Source organism: Microcaecilia unicolor, chromosome 5 (genome assembly GCF_901765095.1).
Source record: "Microcaecilia unicolor chromosome 5, aMicUni1.1, whole genome shotgun sequence".
Classification (NCBI taxonomy): Eukaryota; Metazoa; Chordata; class Amphibia; order Gymnophiona; family Siphonopidae; genus Microcaecilia; species Microcaecilia unicolor.
In genome coordinates this window covers 148,655,877-148,683,518 of record NC_044035.1, presented here as the reverse complement: position 1 = coordinate 148,683,518, position 27,642 = coordinate 148,655,877, and the positions used below count along the sequence as shown (strand labels likewise).

Genomic DNA, 27,642 nt, shown 5'->3' with positions numbered 1-27,642 from the left:
ACTCTGGAATGGCAAAAGCCATGACAGAAAATTGTAAGCCACATTGAGCCTGCAAATAGGTGGGAAAATGTGGGATACAAATGCAATAAATAAATAAATACACTGAAATCAGGCCTTTTGAATGGAAAGGAGGCTTTGGAATGAGGGACCATAGGATGAGGGTGAAAGAAGATAGAATCAGTAGTAATCCATGGAAATATTTCTTTATAGAAAGGGTGAGAGACCAGTGAAACAACCTCCCACTTGAGGTGGTGGAGATGAGGACTGTATCTTAATTTAAGAAAGTATGGGACAAGCACAGGGGATTTCTGAGGGACAGGAAAAGACTGGAGAGCTGCTCAGTTAGTATGGATGGGCAGATTGGATAGTCCATATGATCATCTTAAGAACATAACATCATAAGTATCGCCATACTGGAACAGACTGAAGGTCCATCAAGTCCAGCATCCTGTTTCCAACAGTGGACAATCCAGGTCACAAGTACCTGGCAAGAACCCAAAAGAGTAAAACAGATTTTATGCTGCTTATCCCAGGTTTAAGCAGTGGATTTTCCGAAGTCCATCTTAACAATGGCTTATGGACTCTTCTTTTATGAACTTGTCCAAACCATTTTTAAACCCTACTATGCTAATTACGTTTACCACATTATCTGATAAGAATTCCAGAGTTTAATCACATGTTGAGTGAAGAAATATTTTAACTGATTTTTATTTTAAATTTACTATTTAATAGCTTCATTGCATTCTCCCTAGTCCTTGCATTTTTGACTACGCATTCCACGCCATTCAGGATTTTATAGACCTGTATCAGCTGTCTATTCTCCAAACTGAAGAGTCCTAGCCTTTTTTAGCCTTTCCTCATAGGGACGTTATCCCACATCCCCTTTATCATTTGCTCTGTACCTTTTTGTAATTCTGCTATAACTTTTTTGAGATGTGGTGACCAAAACTGCACACAATATTTGGATGCAATACAAAGGCATTATATTCTCAATTTTGTTCTCCATTCCTTTCCTAATAATTCCTAACATTCTAGTTGCTTTCTTAGCCACCATTGCACACTGAGCAGAGGGTTTCAACTTATGATCAATGATGACACCTAAATCCTTTCTCTGTTTCTATGATTACTATCAAACAGAGGCGGCAAGACTCAGACAAGAGTAGATGTGAGCACCTGTTTCTCCAAAACAGAGCTGAGGCATCCTGGTATATACTCCTTCTATACCAGTACTAAGGAATACCATTTCCAATTCAATTATCTCCCATCCCAACACTATTCCCTAGAATTTATTTCAGTTAAGCATGAATAAAGACAATGAAACAATTATTCGTTGTTGATTAGTTGGCAAAAAAGAACAAAATTCACAGGAAATATTATCATGCTTCACAAACAGAAATTGGGAACCTCCCCTACCAGTGTCGGGGAGAGTGAGTTTTCCTCCCAAGCAACCAAACGTCCCAGTCACACTGTAGCCAGGTTCCTGAGGCAGGGTGAGAAGATGTTGAGAGTTGAGGGCCTGGTTCCTTATGTTCAGAATGTTATTGTCCCCAAGGTATGTGCCTGTGGGTATTGCCCCCAGCAGGTTTGTGCCATCATGCAGCCCAGGAGAGGAGGACCCTGTAGATGAGTTGAAGACCTTGATCTTCAGGTTCGGGAGAGGGTCTAGAAGAGGGGAATTGGTCATGGGGATCTTGTCAGCCGAGTCCTGCAGTGCATACATGTGGCCCCGGTATACATTAGCGTTTGCGGTCAGGTCTGGCTGCATTGATGGATGAAGCAACTGTGAATTGTCTGGAAGAAGGAAAAAAATATTACATAAAAAATAGTAGGGGCTTTCTCTGGAGCACATTATTCTGGAATTCAGGATGGTGAAAGCATTCGTTGATAGCTAGGAGGATCTAAGATACCAAACTAGTATGTATTCAACAGCAGGGTCTTACCGGAAGTCTAGGTGCAAAGCTCATAACAAAAACTGGTCAAAAAATTGAAGGTGCAAACTTTGCAAGGAAATATCTGTTTGGAACATAAAGAGAAAAATTCTACAACTGGGAGCCTGGTGGGAGCCTATTCTTTAAAGGAACAAAGGCACCCTCCTTCCTCTATAGAATATCTGACTAATATTCAGCGCTATTTAACTGGCCAGAAAAGGCCGCTGACCTGTTAAATAGCATTTCGGTGCCTAACCAGTAATATTCAGTGCATGATAATTGGTTATCTTTGCTGAAGGTTACTGCCGATTTAGCACAGGGGCCCTTATCACCACCTCAGTGGGTGGTAGCAAGAGCTCCCTGCTGCATGGCCATGTGGCAAGAGTTATCTCACCGTGTGGCCATTTTTTGGGGGGCTTTTACCGGCTGCAGAAAAATTCGCCCTGGTGCGCGGGATAAACAGCCCCTGTCGCTGGCGTAGGGCTCTTTTTCCCATAGCTTGGTAAAAGGACCCCTCAATAAATTGTATATATCACCTTTAATATATTTATTTATTTCTAGACACTTGAAATATGACACGTTTACTTCAGTTTTCACTAACATACACAACATCCTGTGTCTGTCTTCAACATTTTTTTCTTTTCCTTTTGAGAATTTCACCAATGCACTATAATCCCAAATACCTTCATCAGTTACTAATAAAGTGTTCAGACAGTATAACTTAATATAATGCTCAAACAATTCCACCAGTCTCTTTTTCAACTTTATATCATCATTATACTCACAAATTTTCTTAATGTCAACTATGATATCATCAAACTGAATGTCAGCTTAGCTCAAACTAGCTCCTTCAAGTCTAAAAGGGGCTGCATTTATAATTTAAGTAACTGTGAGTAAACATTTTTTGATGTCTTGGTGCATTATCTATTGAATATTTTGAAGATGGCACATTGCCATTTTTTTGTATTGTGGTCTATCTGATCTGAAGCATATCTTCTCGCCCAGTTCTGAATCTTGCAGTCTGCATCAACCAACCTCAGATCTTAACTATAGAGTGGAAGTCTTAAGCTTTCCAAACAACAAGATATGAAAAATGCGCTGGTTTATTTTTAAAGGTGAAAATAGCTCTCCTATAAAACAACTACAAAGGAAGATAGCTACAGGTCTGGAGTCTCAACTGCTCTTTCATCTCATGGAGAGGTCAACAACTTTTCCTAAAATATATGCATAGTCACAGGAGAGAGCAACAATGTTGATCAGTTTACCCTTACCGTGCCTTGGGGTCTTGAAGTTAACTGGGTGAAAGCCTCCGGTTAGGGCGGCTGATGAATCAGTGATGTCTGTGTCAAACTCCCGACAACTACGGCGATACAAGACCACACCAATGGCCATGAGGAGAATGATAAAAATAAACACTGCAACCACCAGGCTGGCGTAGAAGGCCACATCCTTAGTGGACTCCAAAACTGAGTGAAAAAACAGAGATAAAAACAGACTTTGTAATGGAAAAGCAGAGAGACGTGAAACAGCATGAATAAAACTAGAACTCTGTCCCACAGGACATCATATATGACAGTACTCAACAAAATTAATAGATACCACGCATACAAGGCACAGACTCATCTCTTAATTTCAAATGTTTCCCCCTTTGCTTGGGTACCATAGCATGGACAGAAAACACAATGTGGCAAAATGGCATTTACGTGCAAATTCCAGCTCAAATGAATTAGGTCCCACTGATCTGGTAATTTTAACTAGTTGGTACTTTACAATGCATGAATTTAAATGCCTTCATCATCACTACTAAAGGCACTTGGCTTTTCCCATTTTTCTCATTTCCCTTCTAGAAAAGTCTCAGGTATTAGAGTTGTTACTGATGGCTGAAAGCAGGATACAAATATCTCTAGAGCTACGTCTACAATTCTTGTAGTTCATTGGCCCTTAAATGCCACTTATAAAGCTGAACTCGGGTAAGATAATGTCTTAAGGATTCGGGGGTAGTGCTTTAACAGACTTCAGATGTCCCAAGAAAAGCCTGAAGCCAACAATCTGAACCATGGTGCTCACTCAATAGTGTTGAGCACTGACTAATGACCTAACCAAGACATCACAGGTTTGCATCCTCCATTACTGCAAAGAGACTGAAGGTTGCTGTAGGACCTTGGTCTGTAGTTTACATTTTTCTTTAAGCCCCATCTACTTCAGCATTTTAGCTGGAAATCTAATATATCTCAGACTGCACACTGCTGGCTCCAGTCTGCCTGTCTGATTTTAAGAACGTTCTATCTCTGGAACTTCTGTGACTAGTCATCCCACCATTACAGACCAGGGTTTCAATACAACTGGAGGGAAGCTTTAAAGACCCAGAACAAAATAGACATGTTTTACTTTGTTCCTTATCCAATAGCTATTCTAGTTATCAGTTTGTGCAGGACAGTTATCGTTCATATATCCTAGCATCTGTTGATGTCCAAGTTTGCATTTATAAATCTAGCAGCTTTTCCTGAAGTTAAATGAAGTTAAAAACTTCTTAGATTTTTATGTTAGCTGAAAAGATCCTTTCTATATGTGAAATGGTAATGTCTCACACTTTCCCCTCTTACAGCCGTGTTCTCTGTCTCTGACATTCATTTTCTCCCACCCCTCAATACAAGACAGGACATGCTCATTTCTGGTGGTATTTTAAAAAAGCTGACATACAGCCTTTTTAACAATACATTCTGGAGTGCATGTTTATTTGCGGGCACGTGCAGCGGGAACAGCCATTTTAAAAATGTACATGTTGAAAAAAATGAAAGGTAGTGGGGGTGTTGGTGGGGAAGTAGCAAATTTTGCAAGTTTCACATTTAAGTGACACCATTTCCATGTATAGCAGCCCCAGTATACAAACCTACACAAATATGCCCCCCCCCCCCAATTAAGTAATGAGGCCACAATTGTAACTTAGTTTCATTTCAGAGGTGGACAAAAATATACATAGGATGCAGGAGAATGACTCCCCTAATCCCTGTGTGAAGCCCTGGCCAGAATGAGCCCTTTTTAAATCTGTATGTGCCATTAAGCAGGTGTACAACCGACATGGAATGTTTTTTCTATACATGAGTATTCCCTTTGTGAAACAGAGAATATACGTGTACAATTTAGTCCTGCCTAAGTTCTACCCAAATCACACCCCCTTGACATCTCTATGGAATGTTAATTTCCATGTGCACATAACGGCTCTATGAAATTTGACTTTTACATGTGTGTACTACGCTATATATGTGGATGTGTAAATGCTAGTATTTCTACATGGAAGTCGCAAATAGCATATAATAACCATCTCCAAATGTTTCACCAAAAAGTCTAAATAAAGATTGTGATCATGCAAGGACTACTTGCTTGAATAAAATGCCAAGGGATTGGCTGGCAGCCATCTTTGAGAGCTAGTGAGCATACTGAATGCAGTCGATTTGAATGCATTCTGTTTGAAAACGTTGAGCGTTTTTGATTTTCACTTTTATTGTTTGTTTTTCTAGGCTTGGTCCTGGTTTACCCTGATGCAGTCCCTGGAGAAATGCTGGCCACTATCAGTGGGACCTTGCTGATCACAGGTAAGTTGTTCTGTGTTCTTTTTTGATGTTACAAGATTTAATATTTGTTTTGATGCCTGAAGAATTTGATTTAAATATCATAATATATTATTTTCTTGGGAGGCTTTTTTAAACTGATGAGGTTACTACTCTAAATTAATCTAGAGAAAATGTGTTTACACTGGATGGGGTTCTAAGGCTTTTTCCTCCCACATTTGTTGAAGAACATGACATTTGTAGTCCTTGCATGATCACAGTCAGTGGGCATTGTGAACATTTAGGGAGAAGCCCAGGGCCAGACAGAGAGCCTGAGCCTGACCCTAACCCACCTTGTCCTGGAGAGTGCTGCACGCTTCCATTCTAGCAGCAAGAACATCTATTTTAAACCTGTTGTGTGCTATCACCGCTGGAGCTTCCCCTTAGGACAGTGTTGCTCTGCTCACCTGTGACATCAAGAACATTTAGGGAGAAGCCTAGCTCCGGAGATGGGTGCGCTGACTCTGTCACGCTGATCAGAGTTCCTTCGTGCGGACCCTGGCTGGATGCTGGGTGAACTTTGGAGGAATTTGGTTAGTTTTGGTCAGTTTATAGTTATATGTATAATTAGCTTAATTTTAATTTTGGAAGATGTGTTTTTGCAGTATTCCTGTTGTGGCTGGAAGGGGGAGGTATGGGGTGTTTAAATTTTTATTCAAGAAGTAATAATAGTAAAACTAGGCAATTGACTTCTATTGAAATATCTTACAAATTTAGAAAAGTAGCTAAGATGAATAGAAAATTAGTGCTGGTAAATGCTAAATCAGTAAGAAACAAGATCCCTATTATTTTGATGTTATTGATGTTCTCTATGTAACAGAGTCTTGGTTATGTGAGGAGGATTTAGTGCTTGTGAATCAACTTTGTCCCCCAGATTATTCTGCCTTTTTTCAGGCAAGATTAGATAAGGGGGGAGGGGTATTGGTGTTATTTAAAGGTTACTTAAATGTATTGAAATGTGATAGGCTAGTGCTAACTGGCATTGAAATTGTAATCTTGACATTTTCTACTTTAAATATTATATTAGTTTATGCAGTGCCAGGTTTTTTACATGAGGATTACTCTCCTTTGGTTGAGCATTTAGTTACTCTGAAGTTAGTGTGGCCAAAAACATTACTGCTGGGTGATTTTAATTTGCAGGTTGACACTGCAATAGAAGATCAGCTGGTTTCAAATTTTTTAAATTACATTGAATGCATTGGGATTGACCCAGTTATAAAGGACTCTACTCATAGTGCTGGATTTAACTTTTATGCCTAAAGTTATACAATGGTAGAGTGCAAATGTTGATTGTTTGTTTTATACCATGGTCTGATCGTGCTTTGATTTCATTAAAGATTGTTCAAAGTAGAGAGCTCATTGATATAAGGAAAAACAAGGTAATTTTGAAATCGTAGCCCTTTTGAGACTGTGGAATTGAAGAAAGCTTTAACCAACCATGTACTATCAGCGAGACTGTTACAGGATGATAATGCAGATGTATTGATTGAGAAGTGGCATAGTGTATTGTCAGAATCTATGGATGAAGTAGCTCCCTTTAAATGGAAAACATTGGCCAATCTAGTAATGATCCGTGGTTTACAGAGGAATTACGATTATTTAAACAAGAGCTGAGAAGGAACGAGAGAGAATGGAGAAGGTGTCTGTCTAGAGTGTCGCAAGAAAATTGTTTGCACAAGTTAGTAGACGAAAGCTAAATGTGATTATTATGAGGAGGTGATTGAAAGCACCTTCTAGTTCTACTAAATTATTTGGTATTGTCTCCTCCTTGGTCCAAGATGAGGGGGAGAAATGCAAACGAGTGTTATCTATTTCTAGTCAGGATCTTGCCAATGGTTTTATTAATAAGATAGTTAAAATTTCAGATCAGTTTGATCAATCTAAAGTGCCGATACAAATGAGTTGTCCTTTGGAAAATGAAGAATGTTTGACAAGTTTTCATGCTTTATTGCCAGATCTGGTGATAAAAACTTTCTCAAAGCTTAGCAATAGGTACTATAAAATAGATATTTCTAAACCTGTAGTGATTAAAGCATTAAAAGATCAATCAGCCCCTGTGATCTCAAAAGTGATTAATACATGTTTTGATACTGGGGTTAAAAAAACACAGCTGTAGGACCATTGTTGAAAAATGTTAAAGCTGTTGATAATTATAGGCCAATTTCTTAATTACCATTTATGGCAAAAGTAATGGAAAAAATTGTGTATACTCAACTTGAAGATCTTGAGACACATGACATTTTGGATATGAACCAATTTGGTTTTCGGTCACATCATGATACAGAATCTTTATTATTGTCATTATTTGACTCGGTGTGTACTGGTTTTATATTAGTCATTCTTGATATATCAGATGCATTTGATACAATTAATCATTTGATTTTGTTGAACAGACTATAGTTCATTGGAATTGAAGGTAAAGCTTTGAATTGGATTGCAACTTTCCCTGTTTGTAGGCAATTTTATGTTTCTCAGGGAGCAGTATTGCTTTGTAAATTGTATTGCTCTCCTGTCTCCCTGACTCTCACCTATCCACCCCCATCCTGTTAGACTGTCACTGAAATGCTTTCATGTTTCACTCATATATACTCCGCCTTATAATCGAAAGAGAAAGACACCCATATTGTGACCCAAATCGGGAGATGGGCATCCGTTTCCCTCGGGCGCCCAAATCGGTATAATCAAAACCCGATTTTTGGCGTCCTCAACTGCAGTCCGTCATGGAGACAAACAAAGATCACTGGGGCGTGTCGGAGGCGTGGCGAAGGCGGGACTTGGGCACGGTTATCGGCCGAGGAGAGATGGGCGTCTTTAGCTGATAATCGAAACAAGAAGGGCGTTTTTGACGAAAATTTGGTCCGCTTTATTTGGACCCTTTTGTTTCAGGTCCAAGTCCCAAAAAAGTGCCCCAACTGACCAGATGACCACTGGAGGGAATCGTGGATGACCTACCCTGACTCCCCAGTGGTCACTAACCCCCTCCCACCAAAAGAAACCCACTTTACAAACCTTTTTTTTGCCAGCCTGTATGCCAGCCTCAAATGCCATACCCACCTCCATGACAGCAGAATGTGTTCTATCCTCTGACAGCCTTTCCCTGGTTCTGATGTGGGTCTCAGGTGAGTGTGACACCTTTTCTGTTAAGGGCACTGCAGAGTCACATCAGCAATGCATTGTGGTGGGTGTAGGGTATTGGGCTCCGTGATTCCACTAGCTTGTGTTAAATGCTCACGATGTTGGTAGTTGGTAGGCTCTACTCCCATGGTGCTTTTCCCTCTGCTTACTGGGTCAGAGTGTGCCCTGTTTTGTTTCTGGTAGTCCATGAGGTAGTGGCCATTTGTGTAAGACAAATTTAGATCCCTTTCATGTGTTAGCCACGTTACAGCACTTAGTTCTTACCTTGAATGTTGCTGAAAGAGGGCACTGTACACCATTCTGCCAGCTTGGACCTACTGCTAATCTCAGTACCAGCGAGACTCGGTGCCAGTGGGGCACAACCTCTGATCTGCAGTTAACTGTGAGTAAAGGTGCTTATTCAAATAAAGGACGTTTTCAGCGAGATTAGTCTTCAGGTGTCAACTGCTGTGCCAAGGTTATACACCAGCAACAAGTCCTGTCCCTGGAGCACTTTTAGTGGGTACTGCAGTGCACTTCAGGCAGGCAGACCCAGGACCATCCCCCCCCCCCCCCCCCCACCCGTAACACTTGTGGTGGTAAATGGGAGGCCACTAAAATCCACTGTACCCCTTCACCCCTAAGAGCTATGGTAGTGTTGTACATTTGTCCCTCCCACGACCAAATGGCTTGAATTGGGACGTTTCTGAGCTGGGCGTTTTTAGTTTCCATTATCGCAAAAAAAAAAAAAAAACACCCATCGCAGAAGGGACCAAATCCATGGCATTTGGTCCGTCCAAACCGTATTTTCGAAACGAAAGATGGACGTCCATCTTTTTTGATAATATAGTTGTCCCGCCTCTTCACATACCCGTTTTCGGACATAGACGCCCACGGAGATGGGTGTTCGCGTTCGATTATGCCCCTCACTGTCATCTACCAGCATTTGCTTATTTCCGATCTGATTAGCTTCGAAAGCTAATCAAGAAATGTATTAAGTTATGTCCAATAAAACAGGTATCATCTTATTTTCTTTTCCATGTTTTATTTTGTTTTATATCTATTGATTACCTTAAAATAATCATGGGTCAAGTATAAAAGGTTTTAGCAGCAAAGATTCAAATATACCAACCCAGGTGGTCACTAAGATCAGCAGACCAACTTATTTTGGATGTACCATTTTATCGTGTGATAAACTCGAATGAATTTAGGATCTCAGTTTTTTATACTACTGGTCCCTTGCTCTGGAACAAATTGCCTCTAAGGATAGGAACGATCAGAGATATGAATGAGTTTAAAAAAGAATTGAAAACTCTTTTGTTTATTTAACAAAATTTATAGCTCATACATCGTAGCATATGACAGAATAGAGGCATATGACAGGACAGAGGACTATGATGGAGAGTATGATTTTTTGTAAGAGTTTTCAATGCATTATATTGGTTTTTTTTGTGATGTTTTGTGATTTACAGATTATGGGGAACTTTGGATTGTGTGGAATATAGATTTTTAAATAAATAAAAGAAAGAAAGAAAGAAAGAAAGAAATTTAGATAGTTTGGTGAAACATTTGAAGATAGTTATTTTGATATACTGGTTTCATTGCCCTCTTTTGCTTTTTATGCTTCTACTAGTAAAAAAAAACCCCGTTTCTGATGCAAATGAAACGGGGGCTAGCAAGGTTTTCTTCAGAGTGTGCATGTGGGATTGTGTGTGTCCCTGCCCTCTGCCCTCTCTCCCTCCCCCCTCCCCCCTCCGAGTCCAGTCCTTCAGTGTTGTTTCCTGCTGTTCAGTGTTTTTGTTACAGAGAGAGTGAGGGCATCTCTCTCCCCTCCCCCCCTCTGAGTCCTTCACTGTTTCGTGGGATTTCCTGCTGTGCTGCTTTCCTTCACTCATGGGGAAACCGGATATCTCTGGCGCTTCACACTTCCGGCTGGAGGCTTCAGTGGTGCCTTTTATATATATAGATAATAACCTCCATATTCTTATTTATAATCCAGTTTCAACATGTTTATCTTGGTTTTAGCCTCTTTCTTTCTCCTATAGCCCTCTTCTATCTTTTTCACCATTGGTTTCTCTCAGCTGCCTCACATCTCTTTTTCCCATCTGTATTCTCTCACTCTTGTCTAACATCTTCCTTATGTTCCTACTTCCCTGTCTCTAATCAACCTGCCTCCTTCTTTTGCTTCTTCTCTTTCATGCTTCTCATTTACTTTCATTCTCATTTCCCTTTTTAACTTTTCTTTCTCTCAAGTCTCTTTTGCCTAAGCTCTTGTCTCCCTTCCCAAGATCCACCTCAGATGATTACCTCTTCCTTGCTCCCCTAACTCAAATCACAGGTGAAGGTGAAGAGGAAATGGAGTGGAAGAGTGGCCTAATGGTTAGTGTGGCAGGTTGCGGAACTGGGTTCAATTCCCGCTGCTGCCTGATGGTCAGCAGTGGGTTGAGATCCTGGGGAACCAGGTTCAGTTCCCTCTGCAGCTCTGAATAACCCTGAGCAAGTCACTTAACCCTCTGTTGCCCCAGGTACAACAGTAGTACATGGTACTATTTAGACTGTGAGCTTACTAGGGACAGACCCAATACCAACTGTAAACCACTTAGGTCTAAGCGGAATATGAATACTTCAATGAATGAAATGAGTACAATCAATCACCAAAGTGAAATACATTTTAAATGTCCAAAAGTCATCCAATCAGGGAGCAAAGATAGAACCAGTGTGTCTGTGAGAAGGCCTCCTTGTGAACCGCGTTTGGTAACAAACCACACATGCCAATTTGTTACAAATTATGTTTCTTCAGAGAATTTAGAAATGTGCTTTTTCTTGTCTTGTTGATTAACTGATCTTTTTCCTTGGCATGTCATCTTAACTAAGAAAATATTTCCTTGTCCATTAATAGCTGACGTAGAATTTTCTCAGCATTAAGTGGCATTGAATTTCTCAGTATTACAGGGAACTGTGCATTCAGCTATCATTTTACAAGGCACAGGTTGTGGAAATAATAACCCAATAATTCAGTGGTATTTGTCAAAGAATCGCCCGAACATGGAACCAGCCACAGAAAATCCCCAGTATTCAATTATATTTGTCTTATCCTTTTTGTGTTTGTGTGTTGGTTCATCAGGAAATTTTGTTTTCTACTGGATCTTGCAAACACATGGTGATGATTTGGCTTGTACACAAACAAAAAAAGCAACACTGGGCCTTCAAGACTGGAACAACAGGAGTATTTTATTGACAAGTGACCCGACACGGGCTGTGTTTCGGCGTTAAAAAACGCCTGCCTCAGGGGTCAGGGTCTAAATGTAATTTGTTTAGAATTGTATTTATGTCCAATATCCCCCAAAATGAATGGGGAAAATCTGTGAAAACCAAGCTCGCCTGTCAGGGTGGACAGACCGCGATGTAGAGTGGAGAACTCCTGTGTTAGCCTTGTATTCACTTAAAACAAAATGTAAAAACCATCAGATATGTGCCTATGTTACGTACACATCCAACGTATGCCAAACTTCAATCACACGTGAATGTATGGGGGCGTGGTTAGGGGTGTTGCGGGGGCATTTGTGCACATAAATCTTGAATCGTGCCTAAATGCAGGCATCTGCATTAAGCAGGCCTAATTCCAGATGCCTACAGTTAGGTACAGTTTTGTGCTAAGCGTGATTCTAGAAAGGATGCACACCCCTTATAGAATTATGCTAAGCAAATTCTTTTTCCGGCACTGATTTTGTAGGCGCCATAAATAGAATTTGGCCTATAGTACTTAACTTGATACTTAATACACAAAGATACCATTGGATATAATGTGAGGAATGTTTACCCTGTATTCGTACCCAGTCCTTTCCCCTTCTTCCCCTACATTCAACTAACCTTAATCTGTATCTAAGCTCAGCAGAGACACCCCTCAAGATGAAGGAATTTCAATTTTATCCTATTCAATTTCTAGCAAGGCTCCTCTATGCAACGCAAAATTCTTACCCAAATAAAAACAAAAAGCAACAACAGAGTGGAAAAATAAATATAAGAAATGAGAACTTACGATGGCTTTTTGGTTCACTTATAACCCTTTCATCTGTCAGAAAAAAATAAGAAAATAACAAGAAACACAAAAAACGAAACCAGTGAGAATGGAAATGAAATGAAGCATAAACAATGTCCATCAAAGCCAAACATATGAGCAAAGAAAAGTTCAATGGAAATGTGACATGGATTGAAGGGGAGAACACATACAAGGGTTATGGCCCTATGAACAGTAGTCGCCAATTACCCGTGAAGGCGTGTGTAGTAATATCATCCATATGACCTAAATTCCTTTAGCACCAGTGAAATACAGTATGTCATTTTTTTAAAGCTGCACATGAGAATAAATCATTCTTGTGATTTTGAAGCAGCAATGAATGCGTATCTTATTACACGATAACTAATGGATAGTAAGGTCTAAATTTTTTTTTTACAACTTTTTATGATCAAATGCATTTGGACAAACAGCACAACGTCACTACAATAATGATTCAAGCGCAATACACCAAGAAACATAACAGATCTACAAGGCTGAGAAAGATCCCAAAATTTAATAGGCAAGTTATTTTCCCTATATCTGAGTGTTTAATATGTCCCATCAGGTTCGAGATCTTGTGATATATCCCCAGCTTGCTTCACACAAAATGGTAACTTGTTCAATCATTGCTATTTTGTTAACCTGGATTTTCCATCTGTTAAAGATTTCTTCTTCCAGAAAGGCACAGTGGTAAACCTTATACAGAAACCTGACCCTCTAATGTAGTACCACGAGACTACCACTAATGGCACTATTTTGAGTGATGGCGCCGGCAAAGGCAACAACGAATGGGGATTCCTTTTGCTGCCCAAATCCACTACACCACAAGGTAAGAGCCTGGGGGTGGGGGGAGAACATTACTGTGGCCTCTTTAAGATGCAGCCCAGGAGCATCAGGTTGCGCTTTGAGACTCCAGCTTTTTGCTGCGATTATTTTTCCAACTATAAGATAACTTGCAATGTTCACCATAAGTTGCGCTATAGAATTTACATAATAATGAGTTGTTTTACATACATTTGAATGTTTTGCATCTCATTACTATGTAGCCCATGATACACTTATATTGCCACATTATGGTAATTTAAGTCATGTCAGTGCCCTTTAATGTGCATTAAAGAGGCAAATAACACAAAGAGCCCCAACACAGCTTGATAACTTCATCCGTAAATCACACAGGACATTATGTCTTTTCTTTTCTTCTGGCCGCTTGTTACACCCACTTTCCTGACTTTAAATGTAAAAAGATTTTCATGAAATATTCTCTCTTGTTTCATCCAATTGCTCTTCTATCTCTACCAGTCTTAAGCAAAGGAAAACATGAGTTGCCCTTTCACTATAGTCTCAGACTGTTTTTCTTTTCTTTCTCTGTGTGCAATACATCAACTGTTAACAGCCTGGCACAGCAGAGCGGTGCACAGCATGCCCTACTTTTGCCCAGAAGTCACAATTGACCTCTACTGTCGTGGTTCCTTAATTGTTCCCAGTGCTTAGCTATCTGACAGACCCAGAGGCATATGACTGATGAAAGGCTCCTTCCAAATGACTTTCGGTGCCCGTCTGTTCCAGTTTCCCCTCTACCCCTGTGTCCTATGTTCTCCCAGTTCCCAATGCCAGATGACCCAGTGAGTTTATTCAAACTGACATATCAAACAAAATAAAACATGGAAAAGAAAATAAGATGATACCTTTTTTATTGGACATAACTTAATACATTTCTTGATTAGCTTTCGAAGGTTGCCCTTCTTCGTCAGATCGGAAATAAGCAAATGTGCTAGCTGACAGTGTATATAAGTGAAAACATTCAAGCATTACTATGACAGTCTGACAGGGTGGGAGGATGGGGGTGGGTAGGAGGTATGCATGGGGACATCAAAGCATATCATTGATATTCTAACAGGATGGGTGTGGATAGGTGAGGGGTGGGGTGATCAACAGAGACATACAGCTTTATGGTTTATAATGGGCTAGGAACCCCAGATCCTTGTTAAGTCCTTTCTGTTGGGTGTTAAAATATTCAATCATTCTGACTTCAAAGGTCTTACGTTCTTGTATGGTTTTAAAGTTACCTTTCAGGATTCTCACTGTGAAGTCACTGGTACAGTGTCCTGGTCCTGTAAAATGTTGACCAACAGGTGTGGGAACCCTACTGGCACCAGCATTGTTCATGTGATGTCTATGTAAATTGAATCTTGTCTTAAGCATCTGGCCTGTTTCTCCAGTATAGCATCCTTCGTTACATTTTTTACACTGAATGATATATACCACATTGGAAGATGAGCAAGTGAAAGATCCCTTTATGTTGAATATCTTTCCTTTGTGGATGACTTTGGGGTCCTGTGAAATATTTTGGCATAGTTTGCAACTGGATAAATTACAAGGAAGTGTGCCCTTCTGTTCCTTTTCAGTCTGTGATGGAAGTTTACTTCAGATTAGCTTGTGTTTTAAGTTGGGTGGCTGTCGGAAGGCCAGTACTGGTGGGGATGGGAATATCTCTTTCAGTAATTCATCCTCCTGGAGTATAGGTTGTAGATCTCTTATGATTTTCCTCAGTTTTTCCAGCTCTGGATTGTATGTCACTACAAGGGGGATTCTGTCTGTGGATTTTTTCCCCTTGTACTGTAGCAGATTCTCCCTGGGTGTTTTGAGGGAGGAGGCAATATTCTTGGAGATTATTTTGGGGTTGTAGCCTTTCTGTTTGAAGAATGCAGTCAGGCTTTTAAGGTGTCTGTCTCTGTCCCCTGGGTCAGAGCAGATACGGTGGTATCTTGTGGCTTGGCTGTAAATGATGGATCTTTTTGTATGTGAAGGATGGAAGCTGGAGTTGTGGAGGTAGCTGCATCTGTCTGTGGGTTTCTTGTATATAGATATTTGTATAAGGCCATCACTGATTGAGACCCTGGTGTCCAAAAAATTGACTTTTTCTGGGGTTTAGTCAATTTTGAATCTGATTGTAGGATGGTATGTATTGAAGGCAGAATAAAATTGTTTCAGAGTTTCTTCACCCTCCATCCAAATCATAAAATGTCATTGATGTACCGGTAGTATTTTAGAGGTTTGGTCTGGTGTGTATTCAGAAATGTCTCTTCTAGCTCAGCCATAAAAAGGTTGGCATATTGGGGTGCTGTCCTGGTGCCCATCGCAGTGCCCATTATTTGTAGATAGATATCATTGTTAAAGCAGAAGTAGTTGTGAGTTAAAATGAATTTGATTAATTTTGTAATAGTTTCTGGTGAGAATTGATGGTCCAGTGTAGATTTTTTTAGGAGTCTTCCACATGCAGCTATGCCATCCGCATGTGGAATGTTGCTGTATAGTGATTCTACAGCCATCGTGACCAGAAGGGTGTTAGGTGGTAGTTGCTTGATATTTTTCAATTTATTCAGAAAGTCTGTGGTGTCTTGTATGAAGCTGTTAGTTTTGTGTACGAGAGGTTTCAGAATTCCCTCTATGATCCAGATATTTCTTCCGTGAGTGTGCCAATACCTGATATGATTGGTCTGCCAGGGTTTCCCGGTTTGTGGATCTTGGGTAGCATGTAGAATGTGCCCACAGCAGGCTGGTTTGATATGAGTTTCTTCAGGTGAGGTTGCACTTGTGTAGGAAATGTTTTGATAAGGTCTTTCAGCTGTTTTGTGTAATCCTGTGTGGGGTCCTCAGTTAGTTTCCTGTAGTATTTATTGTCTGAGAGCTGTCTGTGCCCCTCTTCAATGTATTTTTGTATGTCCATAATTACCACTGCGCCTCCTTTGTCTGCGGGTTTGATGATAATGCGTTTGTTAGTTTGTAGGGTTCTTATGGCCGCTCTTTCTGGTGGGGTAAGATTGTACAGGATTCTCTTTTGTTTGTTGGAAAGTTGGGATTTCACCCTATGTCTGAAACTTTCTATGTAATTATCCAGCTTGTAGTTTTGACCCTCCTGTGGGGTGAAATAAGTGTTCTTTTGTTTAAGACTGTATTCCGGTCTGTTTGGTGTCCCTTTATTATAGAAATGTGTTTTAAGGCGCATTTTTCTAAAGAATTCTTCTAGGTCTGAGTATAGTTGGAGTTCATCTAGTTTCCTGGATGGGCAGAATGAGAGCCCTTTGGATAGCACAGATACCTCATGCTGTGATAATTGATGGTTCGAGAGGTTTATTATCCCCATTTGGTTTGCATCTGTAAAGGTGTGATCAGTATTCCATGGTTTGTTTGGGCTCTGATTTTCACATGCCTCAGATGTGTATCCAAGTGTCTCCAAGGTGTCTGGGGATGTTGGTTCTGCAGAGCTGTAGCTATTCAAGGATAAGCAGTTTCTCTCTCTTTGATTTTGAAGAAGAGAATATAGCTTTATTTCCTTTTTGCGGATAGCAATGTATTGTTTTTCTCCTTGGATGTTATGTAGGTCCTCTTTAAGTTGGTTCACAAGGTGTGGATGTAATTCCTCCATGTTTCTCATGATTACATCCCTTTGGGTTTGTATTATTCTTTTTTTCTTGTAGAGTTGATGTATAAGTTCATTTCTTAGTTTCTGACTAGTGCGTTTGCAGAGTTTCTCTGCATAGTCAGAATTGTAAGTAGTAGCCAAAGGATTTTTGATCCTCAGTCCTTTGGGAATGATGTCATTCTTCTTGCAGATTGTCAGAAAGTAAAGATGACTGTTCACTTTTGTTTCTTTTTCCAAAAGTTTGTTCATTTGCTTTTTCATGCGGCTGTATGCGGTATCTTCCATCTTAAGTAGAGGAGTGTGGTAGCCGTGTTAGTCCACTCTTAAGGTTATCAATAGAAATCAAACAAAATAAAACATGGAAAAGAAAATAAGATGATACCTTTTTTATTGGACATAACTTAATACATTTCTTGATTAGCTTTCGAAGGTTGCCCTTCTTCGTCAGATCGGAAATAAGCAAATGTGCTAGCTGACAGTGTATATAAGTGAAAACATTCAAGCATTACTATGACAGTCTGACAGGGTGGGAGGATGGGGGTGGGTAGGAGGTATGCATGGGGACATCAAAGCATATCATTGATATTCTATATACAAGAAACCCACAGACAGATGCAGCTACCTCCACAACTCCAGCTTCCATCCTTCACATACAAAAAGATCCATCATTTACAGCCAAGCCACAAGATACCACCGTATCTGCTCTGACCCAGGGGACAGAGACAGACACCTTAAAAGCCTGACTGCATCCTTCAAACAGAAAGGCTACAACCCCAAAATAATCTCCAAGAATATTGCCTCCTCCCTCAAAACACCCAGGGAGAATCTGCTACAGTACAAGGAGAAAAAATCCACAGACAGAATCCCCCTTGTAGTGACATACAATCCAGAGCTGGAAAAACTGAGGAAAATCATAAGAGATCTACAACCTATACTCCAGGAGGATGAATTACTGAAAGAGATATTCCCATCCCCACCAGTACTGGCCTTCCGACAGCCACCCAACTTAAAACACAAGCTAATCAGAAGTAAACTTCCATCACAGACTGAAAAGGAACAGAAGGGCACACTTCCCTGTAATTTATCCAGTTGCAAACTATGCCAAAATATTTCACAGGACCCCAAAGTCATCCACAAAGGAAAGATATTCAGGACACTGTACCAGTGACTTCACAGTGAGAATCCTGAAAGGTAACTTTAAAACCATACAAGAACGTAAGACCTTTGAAGTCAGAATGATTGAATATTTTAACACCCAATAGAAAGGACTTAACAAGGATCTGGGGTTCCTAGCCCATTATAAACCATAAAGCTGTATGTCTCTGTTGATCACCCCACCCCTCACCTATCCACACCCATCCTGTTAGAATATCAATGATATGCTTTGATGTCCCCATGCATACCTCCTACCCACCCCCATCCTCCCACCCTGTCAGACTGTCATAGTAATGCTTGAATGTTTTCACTTATATACACTGTCAGCTAGCACATTTGCTTATTTCCGATCTGACGAAGAAGGGCAACCTTCGAAAGCTAATCAAGAAATGTATTAAGTTATGTCCAATAAAAAAGGTATCATCTTATTTTCTTTTCCATGTTTTATTTTGTTTGATTTCTATTGATAACCTTAAGAGTGGACTAACACGGCTACCACACTCCTCTACTTCAAACTGACATGAATGCACATGCAACACCATCAAATGGTACATGATATATTTGTATAGAGAATCGGTGCATGGAATGATGGGTAATTTTATGCAAATCTGAAGGCATCACATCTGGAAACTAAGGGTAACAAAGTTCTGATATAAAGGGGAGGGGAAAAATAACTAAGTGCAAAAGCATATAGTACATTTTAGTATTTAGAGCTGAGCATATCTAACAATTATAATAAAGTTACTTTTTTAGTTTGCACAATTTCACTTTGGCCCTCTTTAACTAATGCTGTATTAAAATTTTGCAGTTACCAAGAGTTAATTGCAAAACTGCATTGAGGTGGCATTAATCACTCTACATTATCTTCCACTTTAACTCTAAATCATAGTCCACATCCATTCCCTATCAAGCAGTTAACTTAGAAATTAGTGCATATTGTTAAGCCACCACACTATTTTAACAGACCCACACAGGGCTGGCCTTAACAATTGCGGGGCCCTGTGGAGACCAGTTTGGTGGGCCAGGCCAACCCCTCCCCCCCACACTAAAATTTCAAATGAGGTGTCAGGGATTTATTTATTTAAATGGAAGGTGACTGTGATTGGATTCTCTCCTGGGTTCTGGCTGGCTTGCACTTACAAAAGTTGGCGCTACTGTAGGGTCCACCCAAATGTGAGGAAGTAAAGCTGAAAAGTCAATAAAATGGCACTATCCTTCTGAGCATAAAACAAAAGGGTGTGGGAAGGAGATGTAAGGGCTGGCTGGAGGTGTGGTGGGAGGAGTACAGAGCATCAGTGTTGAACAGTGCTATTACCAAGGGGAAGAGGGAGGGGGAGCAGGGGCGTAGCTACGGGTGGGCCTGGGTGGGCCCAGGCCCACCCAATCTTGGCTCAGGCCCGCCCAAGCGACGAAGACTGGAACGGCGACTTTTACCCGAAGTCGCAACGACGAATGGGCAGGCAGCGCTGCGGTAGTAAAAGCAGCAAGGAGACTGGTTCGACTCTCCGTCCTTCACTTCCCTCCCTCTGCGTCCCGCCCAAAAGGAAATGACGTCAGAGGAAGGCGGGACGCAGAGGGAGGGAAGTGAAGGACGGAGAGTCGAACCAGTCTCCTTGCTGCTTTTACTACTGCAGCGCTGCCTGCCCGTTCGTCGCTGCGACTTCGGGAGTAGATTGGAACGGAAGTTGGCTTGCCTTGGAGATGCTGTGAAGGGGGAGGGGGGACACGCTGGATAGAAGGGGGAAGGGGATGGACAGAAACAGGATGGGCAGGGGAGAGAGGAGAATTGCTGGACAACAGGGATGGATGGAGGGAAAAGGGGAGAGGAAATTTGCTGGAGATGCATGGCTGGAGGAGAGGGCAGGGGAGAATGGAGAGTTGCTGGACATGGAGCGGAGGGCAGGGGAAAGAAGAAAATTGTTGGACATGAATGGATGGAGTGGAAAGGGGAGAGAGGAAATTTGCTGGAGATGGATGGCTGGAGGAGAGGGCAGGGGAGAATGGAGAGTTGCTGGACATGGAGCGGAGGGCAGGGGAAAGAAGAAAATTGCTGGACATGAATGGATGGAGCGGAAAGGGGAGAGTGGAAATTTGCTGGAGATGCATGGCTGGAGGAGAGGGCAGGGGAGAATGGAGAGTTGCTGGACATGGAGCGGAGGGCAGGGGAAAGAAGAAAATTGCTGGACATGAATGGATGGAGCGGAAAGGGGAGAGAGGAAATTTGCTGGAGATGGATGGCTGGAGGAGAGGGCAGGGGAGAATGGAGAGTTGCTGGACGAATGGATGGAGGGAGGGAGGGGAGAGAAGTCATGAAGGAGGTGCACATGGATAGAGGGGATGGAAGAGAGGAGAAATGCTGGACATGGATGGAGTGGAGGGCAGGGAAGAGAGGAGAAATGTTGGACAAGGATGGAGGTAAGGAAAGACAAAGGAAGGAGATGCACATGGAAGGGAAGGGAGAGAGGAGAAATGCTGGACATGGATGGAGGGTAGGGAAGACAGTGGAAGTAGATGCACATGGATGGAGGGGAGTGAGGAGAAATGCTGGATATGGATGGAGGGAAAACTGCTGAGTTTAAGAGCTGGTTTGGAACACGTTGAGGGCAGATACTGAAACTCGAGGAAGGATAGGGACAGGGCTACAGATGGTAGACAGGACGCATAAGGACACAGGAGGATGGTGGACATGGTGAGTGAAAAAATATCAAATAGAAAGAAGATACTGCGTAAAACAGAAGACACTGGGACCAAAGCGAATAGATCAGACAACAAAGGTAGAAAAAAGTATTTTATTCAGAATTTATTAATTTGAATATGTCATCTTTTGGAAATGTGCATCTGTGATATTTTGCATGTAAGTTTAAATTTTTCTGGTATTGCTGCATGCTGAGTCTGACTTCTTGAGTTAACTTTCCAGTTCAGTATTTTGCCTTCATATTTTTTGATTTCTAGTTCCTTGTGTCATGTCTGTTGTGTCATGTGTTTTTCAAGTATGATCAAGGTGCAGTATTCTGCTAGCATGTAGTATTCGCAGCCCTTTTTGTTTTTCTTTTTTTCACGAGGTAGTGTATTGGTGTTTTAGAGCCTAGTGTAATTACAGTTCTGCCTTTTCAAGCATAAGGTTGTAGCTCATCCTGTCCTTGGAATTAGTGCTGTTATGGTTTTAAAGATATGAGTGTGTTTTTGCACAAGTTTGTGTATAGCATTTTGCAGTGGAGAGATTGTGGGATAATGTAATTATATTTAAAATATCAATTTTTCCATTAAGTATGTATGTGGTTATACTGATGTCGGGCAGCTGTTGGGCAGACTACTTAGAAATCCATCATCAAGTGAATTCTTAGGCATTATTTTGTAGGATCCCAAGAGACACTACTCATACTTATATAGACAGTGCGTGCCCACCCATATTAGCTCTGGGCCCACCCAAAATCTCAGGTCTGGCTACGCCACTGAGGGGGAGGAGGAGAAAAGCAGATAAAAAGGGAAAAGAAGCTTTAACGTTTGGTCAGACGCCAGTTGCAAAGCTGACTCGGTTAAGTGCAAGGCCCCTAGGAGTGCAGGGCTCTCTGCAGCCACCCCTGCTCAAGGTCAGCCTTGGATCCATGATAACAGTGCTTAGTAAAAGTGCCTATTTATCTTTAAGGCAGCTTGGAATGTGGACAACGTAGGACCCACACTTGATCAATTACAGGGCTCCAATTGCTTAAAACATGCATGGGGACAGTTTGTAAACTGTCTACATTAGGACCCACACAACACCTGCTTTTCATCCATGGAGCTTGCAACCGGTTGTCAGAGTGAAAGGACACATATGTGTTCACTTTGAAACTTGGTATAGGTGGTTATTTGCACTTACTTCTTCTGCTGACAGACTTTTGTTTGAAAAATGCATATAAAAATTTGGAAAATGCCAGCTTTGCATATACTTTTCCTTTGCTAATCTACCCATGCCAAGAATAAACGGATCTTCAGCCACATTGAGGAAGATTTTTTAATGACGCAGGAAAATGCTTTTTACTGGCATTAATCACTTTGAGATTGTCCTCTCCAGGTTTGGCCATTGATGACAAATGGGAGCATGAAATTCAGAAAAACAATTGACTGCTGTTGGATACATGATTCAAAAAACAAAACAAAACCCTGATCTTAATATGTTCCCTGTAACGTTAATCTAGCCAACAAGAAACCAATGTATTCTCTCCTGTTCTAGATCTTACTTTGAGTCATTTTCCAGTTTACTGCTGCTCCCAAGAAGTATTTCTGGACCTCATACTGCTCCCAATAGCTCTAGCAGGAGGGAGATCTTTTGGAACGATAAGTAGTAGTAGTAGTAGTAGTAGTAGTAGTAGTTATGAAAAAGCTCTGAAAAACAGATTACCCCAAGTTCCTCACAGCTTGTGCTACTGGTGCTTAACTGCAGTGCATGAAGTCATGGGTAATTTTATGCAAATTAGAGGACATCAATTCTATAAGCCAAGGCTGCCAAAACTGGGGTTGGTGGGGAGGGGGGAGGGTGACAATTAGTTAATGAGGAGGGTGGAGCCCTGGTTATTAACTCACTTTGCATGCAGAGTCCATCCGTGCAGTTCTTGGAGTCTAGCAGCACGCCGCTGCAATCTTTGCCCCCATTCTTCGGCATGGGCATGTTGCATTCCCGGCTTCGCCAGTGGGTGCAATCTGTGCTGCAGGCAGACCACTTGCTCCACTCTGTCCAGCCTCCATCTACTGTAGCACAGCGATTCATGGAAAAAAAGACAAGAAAGGAAACACACGCACACACAGGGGAAGTGATTGATGGAAAAGTGGAGAATGTTGAACAACAGGAAACCCTTCTTCTGGTCTCAGGTCCCCCTTTACAACTGTTTTACAATTATAGCTCTATCCTCTTCACTCTGGGTCACTAGAAACAGGCTACCCAATTCCCTCACTTTTGAATTTGGCTTCATGCTTTATTAATCAGAGGCAGTAATGGAACAACTCTTCTCTACAAAATACGTCTCCCAACCACCTTCCGTTCACCAGGAACAAACTGAGCCATTACTGGTTTTTGAGCTCCCATTCTGGGATTTCTCACCTTGCCTTGTCTATGGAAATTGAAGAACTACAAATCCCAGAGCACTTGGAAATTTTCAGTCTGAAATACTGTAATGCAGGGCTTCCAAATTTTATGGTCTGGCTATTGGAGTATGACCTCTTAAAAACCTTGATGACCCACAGGGTATGGATGATTTTTAGTGGAGGAATTTCAACACGGTACATTTGGAGAAGCTCAGAAGGAGATATCAGAATTTTATTTTTAACTTGATTTCCTTCATATAGACCCCTAGGATAGGGCTTACCAAGCTTGTCCTAAGGACCCACACCCAGTTAGATTTCTAAGATACCCACAAGGAATATACATGAAACCAATTTGCATGCACTAAGGCTTCAATGCATCCAAACCTGCCTGCTAGTTTGATGTTACATTGCACTTACCTGGGCAGACAGTGCTGCAGGCCAGTTTTTGGAATGGCTGTCCATCACAGAAAGCACCACCATTGAGGGGAGCTGGGTTGGTGCAGGTCCTGGTCCGCTTTTGCCAGCCACGGCCACAGCGGTTGTTGCAAGGAGACCATTCTGTCCAGGAGGACCAGCCTCCATTTACTATAAGCAGAGTGAGAAAGGTGCAACTATTAATCCACAGCATTCTTTAGACATATAGGACCAGATTATATATATAGCACAGCAAAATTTGGCGCCAATAAAATACAATGTTAACACTCAAGCCCAAACATTAATGATCAGAAATTCACAAATACTCACAAGTATATCTTGTAGAGCTTCAAGGCACCTGGGCACCACAATAGTCCAACATACTTTTTTTGCAGTGGAGAAAAAACCTCAGAAGAGCCACCCTGCCTACAGTGCTTTTAAGGCATGGGCACGGTTCACCATCATGGGAAAAAAACCTCTACTTGCCATAGTGTAGGAACCATTCTTAGTACATGTCCAAATGTCAATGAAGCCCACTTGTACTCACAGGAATATCAAAAAGTGGAAAGGGCACTAGTGTCAGTCACTCAACGATAGTAATTCATAATCTTCGAGTACTTCCAACCTTCAGGTGCCCGCCAACAATTTCAACAATCCCAGATGGCAAGTAAAACTTGGTGTAAATGCCGGTAACTAAGTTAGGCGCAGAGCAGGTGTATTCTATCAGTGTGCATAGATTTTAGAAATGCCCACAACTCGCCCATTGCAAGCCCCCTTTTCAGTTGGGTGCCTTAGAATTTGCAAGCAGAACTTTCCAGAATATGCTTAGCAAGTTCTGCATGTAAATTCTACTTAATGACAATGAATATTTTCAAAGGAAAAGTATGCATGCACTTTAGCTGTGAAAATTTGGTGCAAAGTGTATGGAGTAAAACGTACCCTGCAAAGTTTGCAGCACAGCAGTTTGCCTTGACAAACAAAGTTAGCCAAACTCTTCGAATGTCATAAGTACATAAGTAATGCCACACTGGGAAAAGACCAAGGGTCCATCGAGCCCAGCATCCTGTCCACGACAGCGGCCAATCCAGGCCAAGGGCACCTGGTGAGCTTCCCAAACGTACAAACATTCTATACGTTATTCCTGAAATTGTGGATTTTTCCTGAGTCAGTTTAGTAGTGGTTTATGGACTTGTCCTTTAGGAATCCATCTAACCCCTTTTTAAACTCTGCTAAGCTAACCGCCTTCATCATGTTCTCCGGCAACGAATTCCAGAGTTTAATTATGTGTTGGGTGAAAAAAACTTTTCTCCGATTTGTTTTAAATTTACTACACTATAGTTTAATCGCATGCCCCCTAGTCCTAGTATTTTTGGAAAGCGTGAACAGACGCTTCACATCCACCTGTTCCACTTCACTCATTATTTTATATACCTCTATCATGTCTCCCCTCAGCCTACAGGTTCATGGTTTTGTTTCATGCAAATAATTATGCTATAACTTTATATTATAGTAGGTTGTACAAGATAATACAATGCTCTATTACTGGTTACATTCACTGATGGTACTCCCTCTGCCCCAGTTTTCCATATATGCTAAATAAAGACCGTCAAGTGTTATTATAGAACACATACATTTCATCTTTTCAAAGTGAGATATTCACACATTACAAAACCATGTGATCTTTTTCAACAATCTTGTAGTTTTCCAAATCTGAGTCACTGTTTTCTTTACTGCCTTCAACAGTTGTTGGACTGTGTGTGGACCTTAAGCCCTTAAACGCCATGAGGCCAATCCAGACTTCAAGAACCCGGCAACCCCCCCCCCCCCCCCCCAAAAAAAAAAAAAAAAAACCTAAACTTAATTCTTAATAATGTTCAATTAACTTTTCCCTCAGGAATCTGTCCAAACCCCCTTTACATTCCGTAAGGCCAGCTGCTGTTACTACATTTTCCGGCAACGAGTTCCAGAGTCTATCTACACGCTGAGTGAAGAAAAACTTTCTCCTATTTGTTTTAAATCTACCATATTCTAGCTTCATCTTGTGTCCCCTGGTTTTGTTGTTATTTGAAAGTGTAAACAAATGCTTCACATCTGTTCGCTCTATTCCGCTCATTAACTTGTAGACTTCTATCATATCGCCCCTCAGCCGCCTTTTCTCCAAGCTGAAGAGCCCTAACCTTCTCAGCCTTTCCTCATAGGGAAGTCATTCCATTCCCTTTATCATTTTCGTTGCCCTTCTCTGCACCTTCTCTAATTCCTTTATATCTTTTTTGAGATGCGGTGACCAGAATTGGACACAATATTCTAGGTGCGGTCGCACCGTGGAGTGATACAACGGCATTAAAACGTCCTCGTGTTTGTTTTCCATATTGTATTGCACACATTATTTCCACATGGGGTTGCTAGTAGTATTTAAGAGTGGATGCTGAGCATACTTATCAATCTCCACAAAAATTGCCTGAGTAGTCAAAATTATAAAGTTGGATTTAGATTTTTCTATACATGCCCAAGGAAGTTTAACTGTATTCTTATTAAAATCAGGAAAAATTTGAATTATGTTACCTTCCTATTTGACCAGAGCCCTTAAACGAGCATGCTGCATGATTTCTATTACCTAAGAGTAGTGTAATACTTTCAAGACTACCAGTCGTGGATATTTAGCTTGTAGGCCATGATTAGAAGGGACATGGTGGGCCCTATTTCAAAGCCTCTAGCAAACTGAATTTCCAGCAAAAAAGGAATAAGCGTCTCCAGAAATGTAACCATGTTAGGGCTTTCAGCATTCTCAGGTAAGCGAAGAAGTCTAATATTGTTTCTTCGTGCTCGATTGTTGCCAACTTCGAGATCATGTTCAAGCTGCGCAATGCACTTGCACTGTTTCTGAAGAGTTTTAATATTGTCTTCAACCACAGATTGCTTGGTTTCCATTCTGTTTTTAAGAAGTGCCAACTCGTTTTTGATCAAGGTGAGCTCTTTCTTAATCTCCCCGATGTCTTCTTTAGTTTCAGACAAGAGCTCTTTCAGAGCACAGATCTCACTAAGTATGGCTGCCGAGCCACCATCCTTGGCCTTGGATTCAGAATCCTTCTGTGAAGAGTTGGGCTGAATCCTGTATCTTTTTCCAGTTTTCCCCATAGTCATTGCAATAGGAGACAAAATACAGTACAAATTTTGGGAAAAAAACATGATATAAAAAGGGATCAGTAGGAGCTCTGTTTCAGTGCTGCCGTCTCAAGTGGTGCTCAGCAGCGCCGCTCAAGCTCCAGAAATTTAAAAAATACACCATAAGATTGTGAAGAAGCAGTGTGTTTTAAGACTGTAAAATGTAATGGATACTTTCCTGTCTTAAATATGTCTGAAGTGTATTTCTCCTGTTTGGCCAGCAGATGGTGCATGTTTATGCTTAAAGCTGTTACAGAGGACTGACTTCTCTTTCTTTTATTTGGCATACAGATAATAGAAAATGGCTTGCAGTGATGTAGCCAGTTTTTATTTGTCCTGATCTTCCTAGGTACTTTCTAGGAAGTATGCAAGTGTTTAGTTAATGTTATAATTGATCCATATTTCAGTTACCTGTTATTGTTTGCAAATTGCACAATTTTGTTCTACTGTTCAATATTTTTAATAGAATAAACATAATTGTTTGTTTGCCCTGTTTGTCTGGACTGATAAAGAACCCTGGTGGTTAGTGTGTTGGGTCTGTGAGTGCTTTCTGGGAACTGTGGGAACCCTGGGAGTGTGACTCCAGTAACCTAGAAATCACTGGAGAAAATTGGAGAGCGGAAGACTCACCCAGAGGTGGTTGACCCAGTCGGTGGGAGGAGGGTGCTAGTGTACAGCACAAGTGGCAGATGCAGGTGGACCTGAGCTGTGCTGGGGATA

General features: G+C 41.2%; 1 protein-coding gene across 3 annotated transcripts in view; it reads right to left on the bottom strand.

Moving 5' to 3' along the window:
* Nucleotides 1-27,642, bottom strand: part of UNC5B (unc-5 netrin receptor B) — a 457,404-nt gene that overhangs the window by 53,070 nt on the left and 376,692 nt on the right. The window contains exons 6-10 of one of the 3 annotated variants that reach the window (XM_030203413.1): nucleotides 23,764-23,931; nucleotides 22,849-23,013; nucleotides 12,690-12,722; nucleotides 3,200-3,394; nucleotides 1,414-1,791 (exon numbers count right to left, since the gene is read on the bottom strand). In XM_030203413.1, the coding sequence (XP_030059273.1) occupies nucleotides 1,414-1,791; nucleotides 3,200-3,394; nucleotides 12,690-12,722; nucleotides 22,849-23,013; nucleotides 23,764-23,931 (939 nt within the window). The remainder of the gene's footprint in view (nucleotides 1-1,413; nucleotides 1,792-3,199; nucleotides 3,395-12,689; nucleotides 12,723-22,848; nucleotides 23,014-23,763; nucleotides 23,932-27,642) is intronic. The other 2 variants (XM_030203414.1, XM_030203415.1) reach the window with 2 other exon arrangements.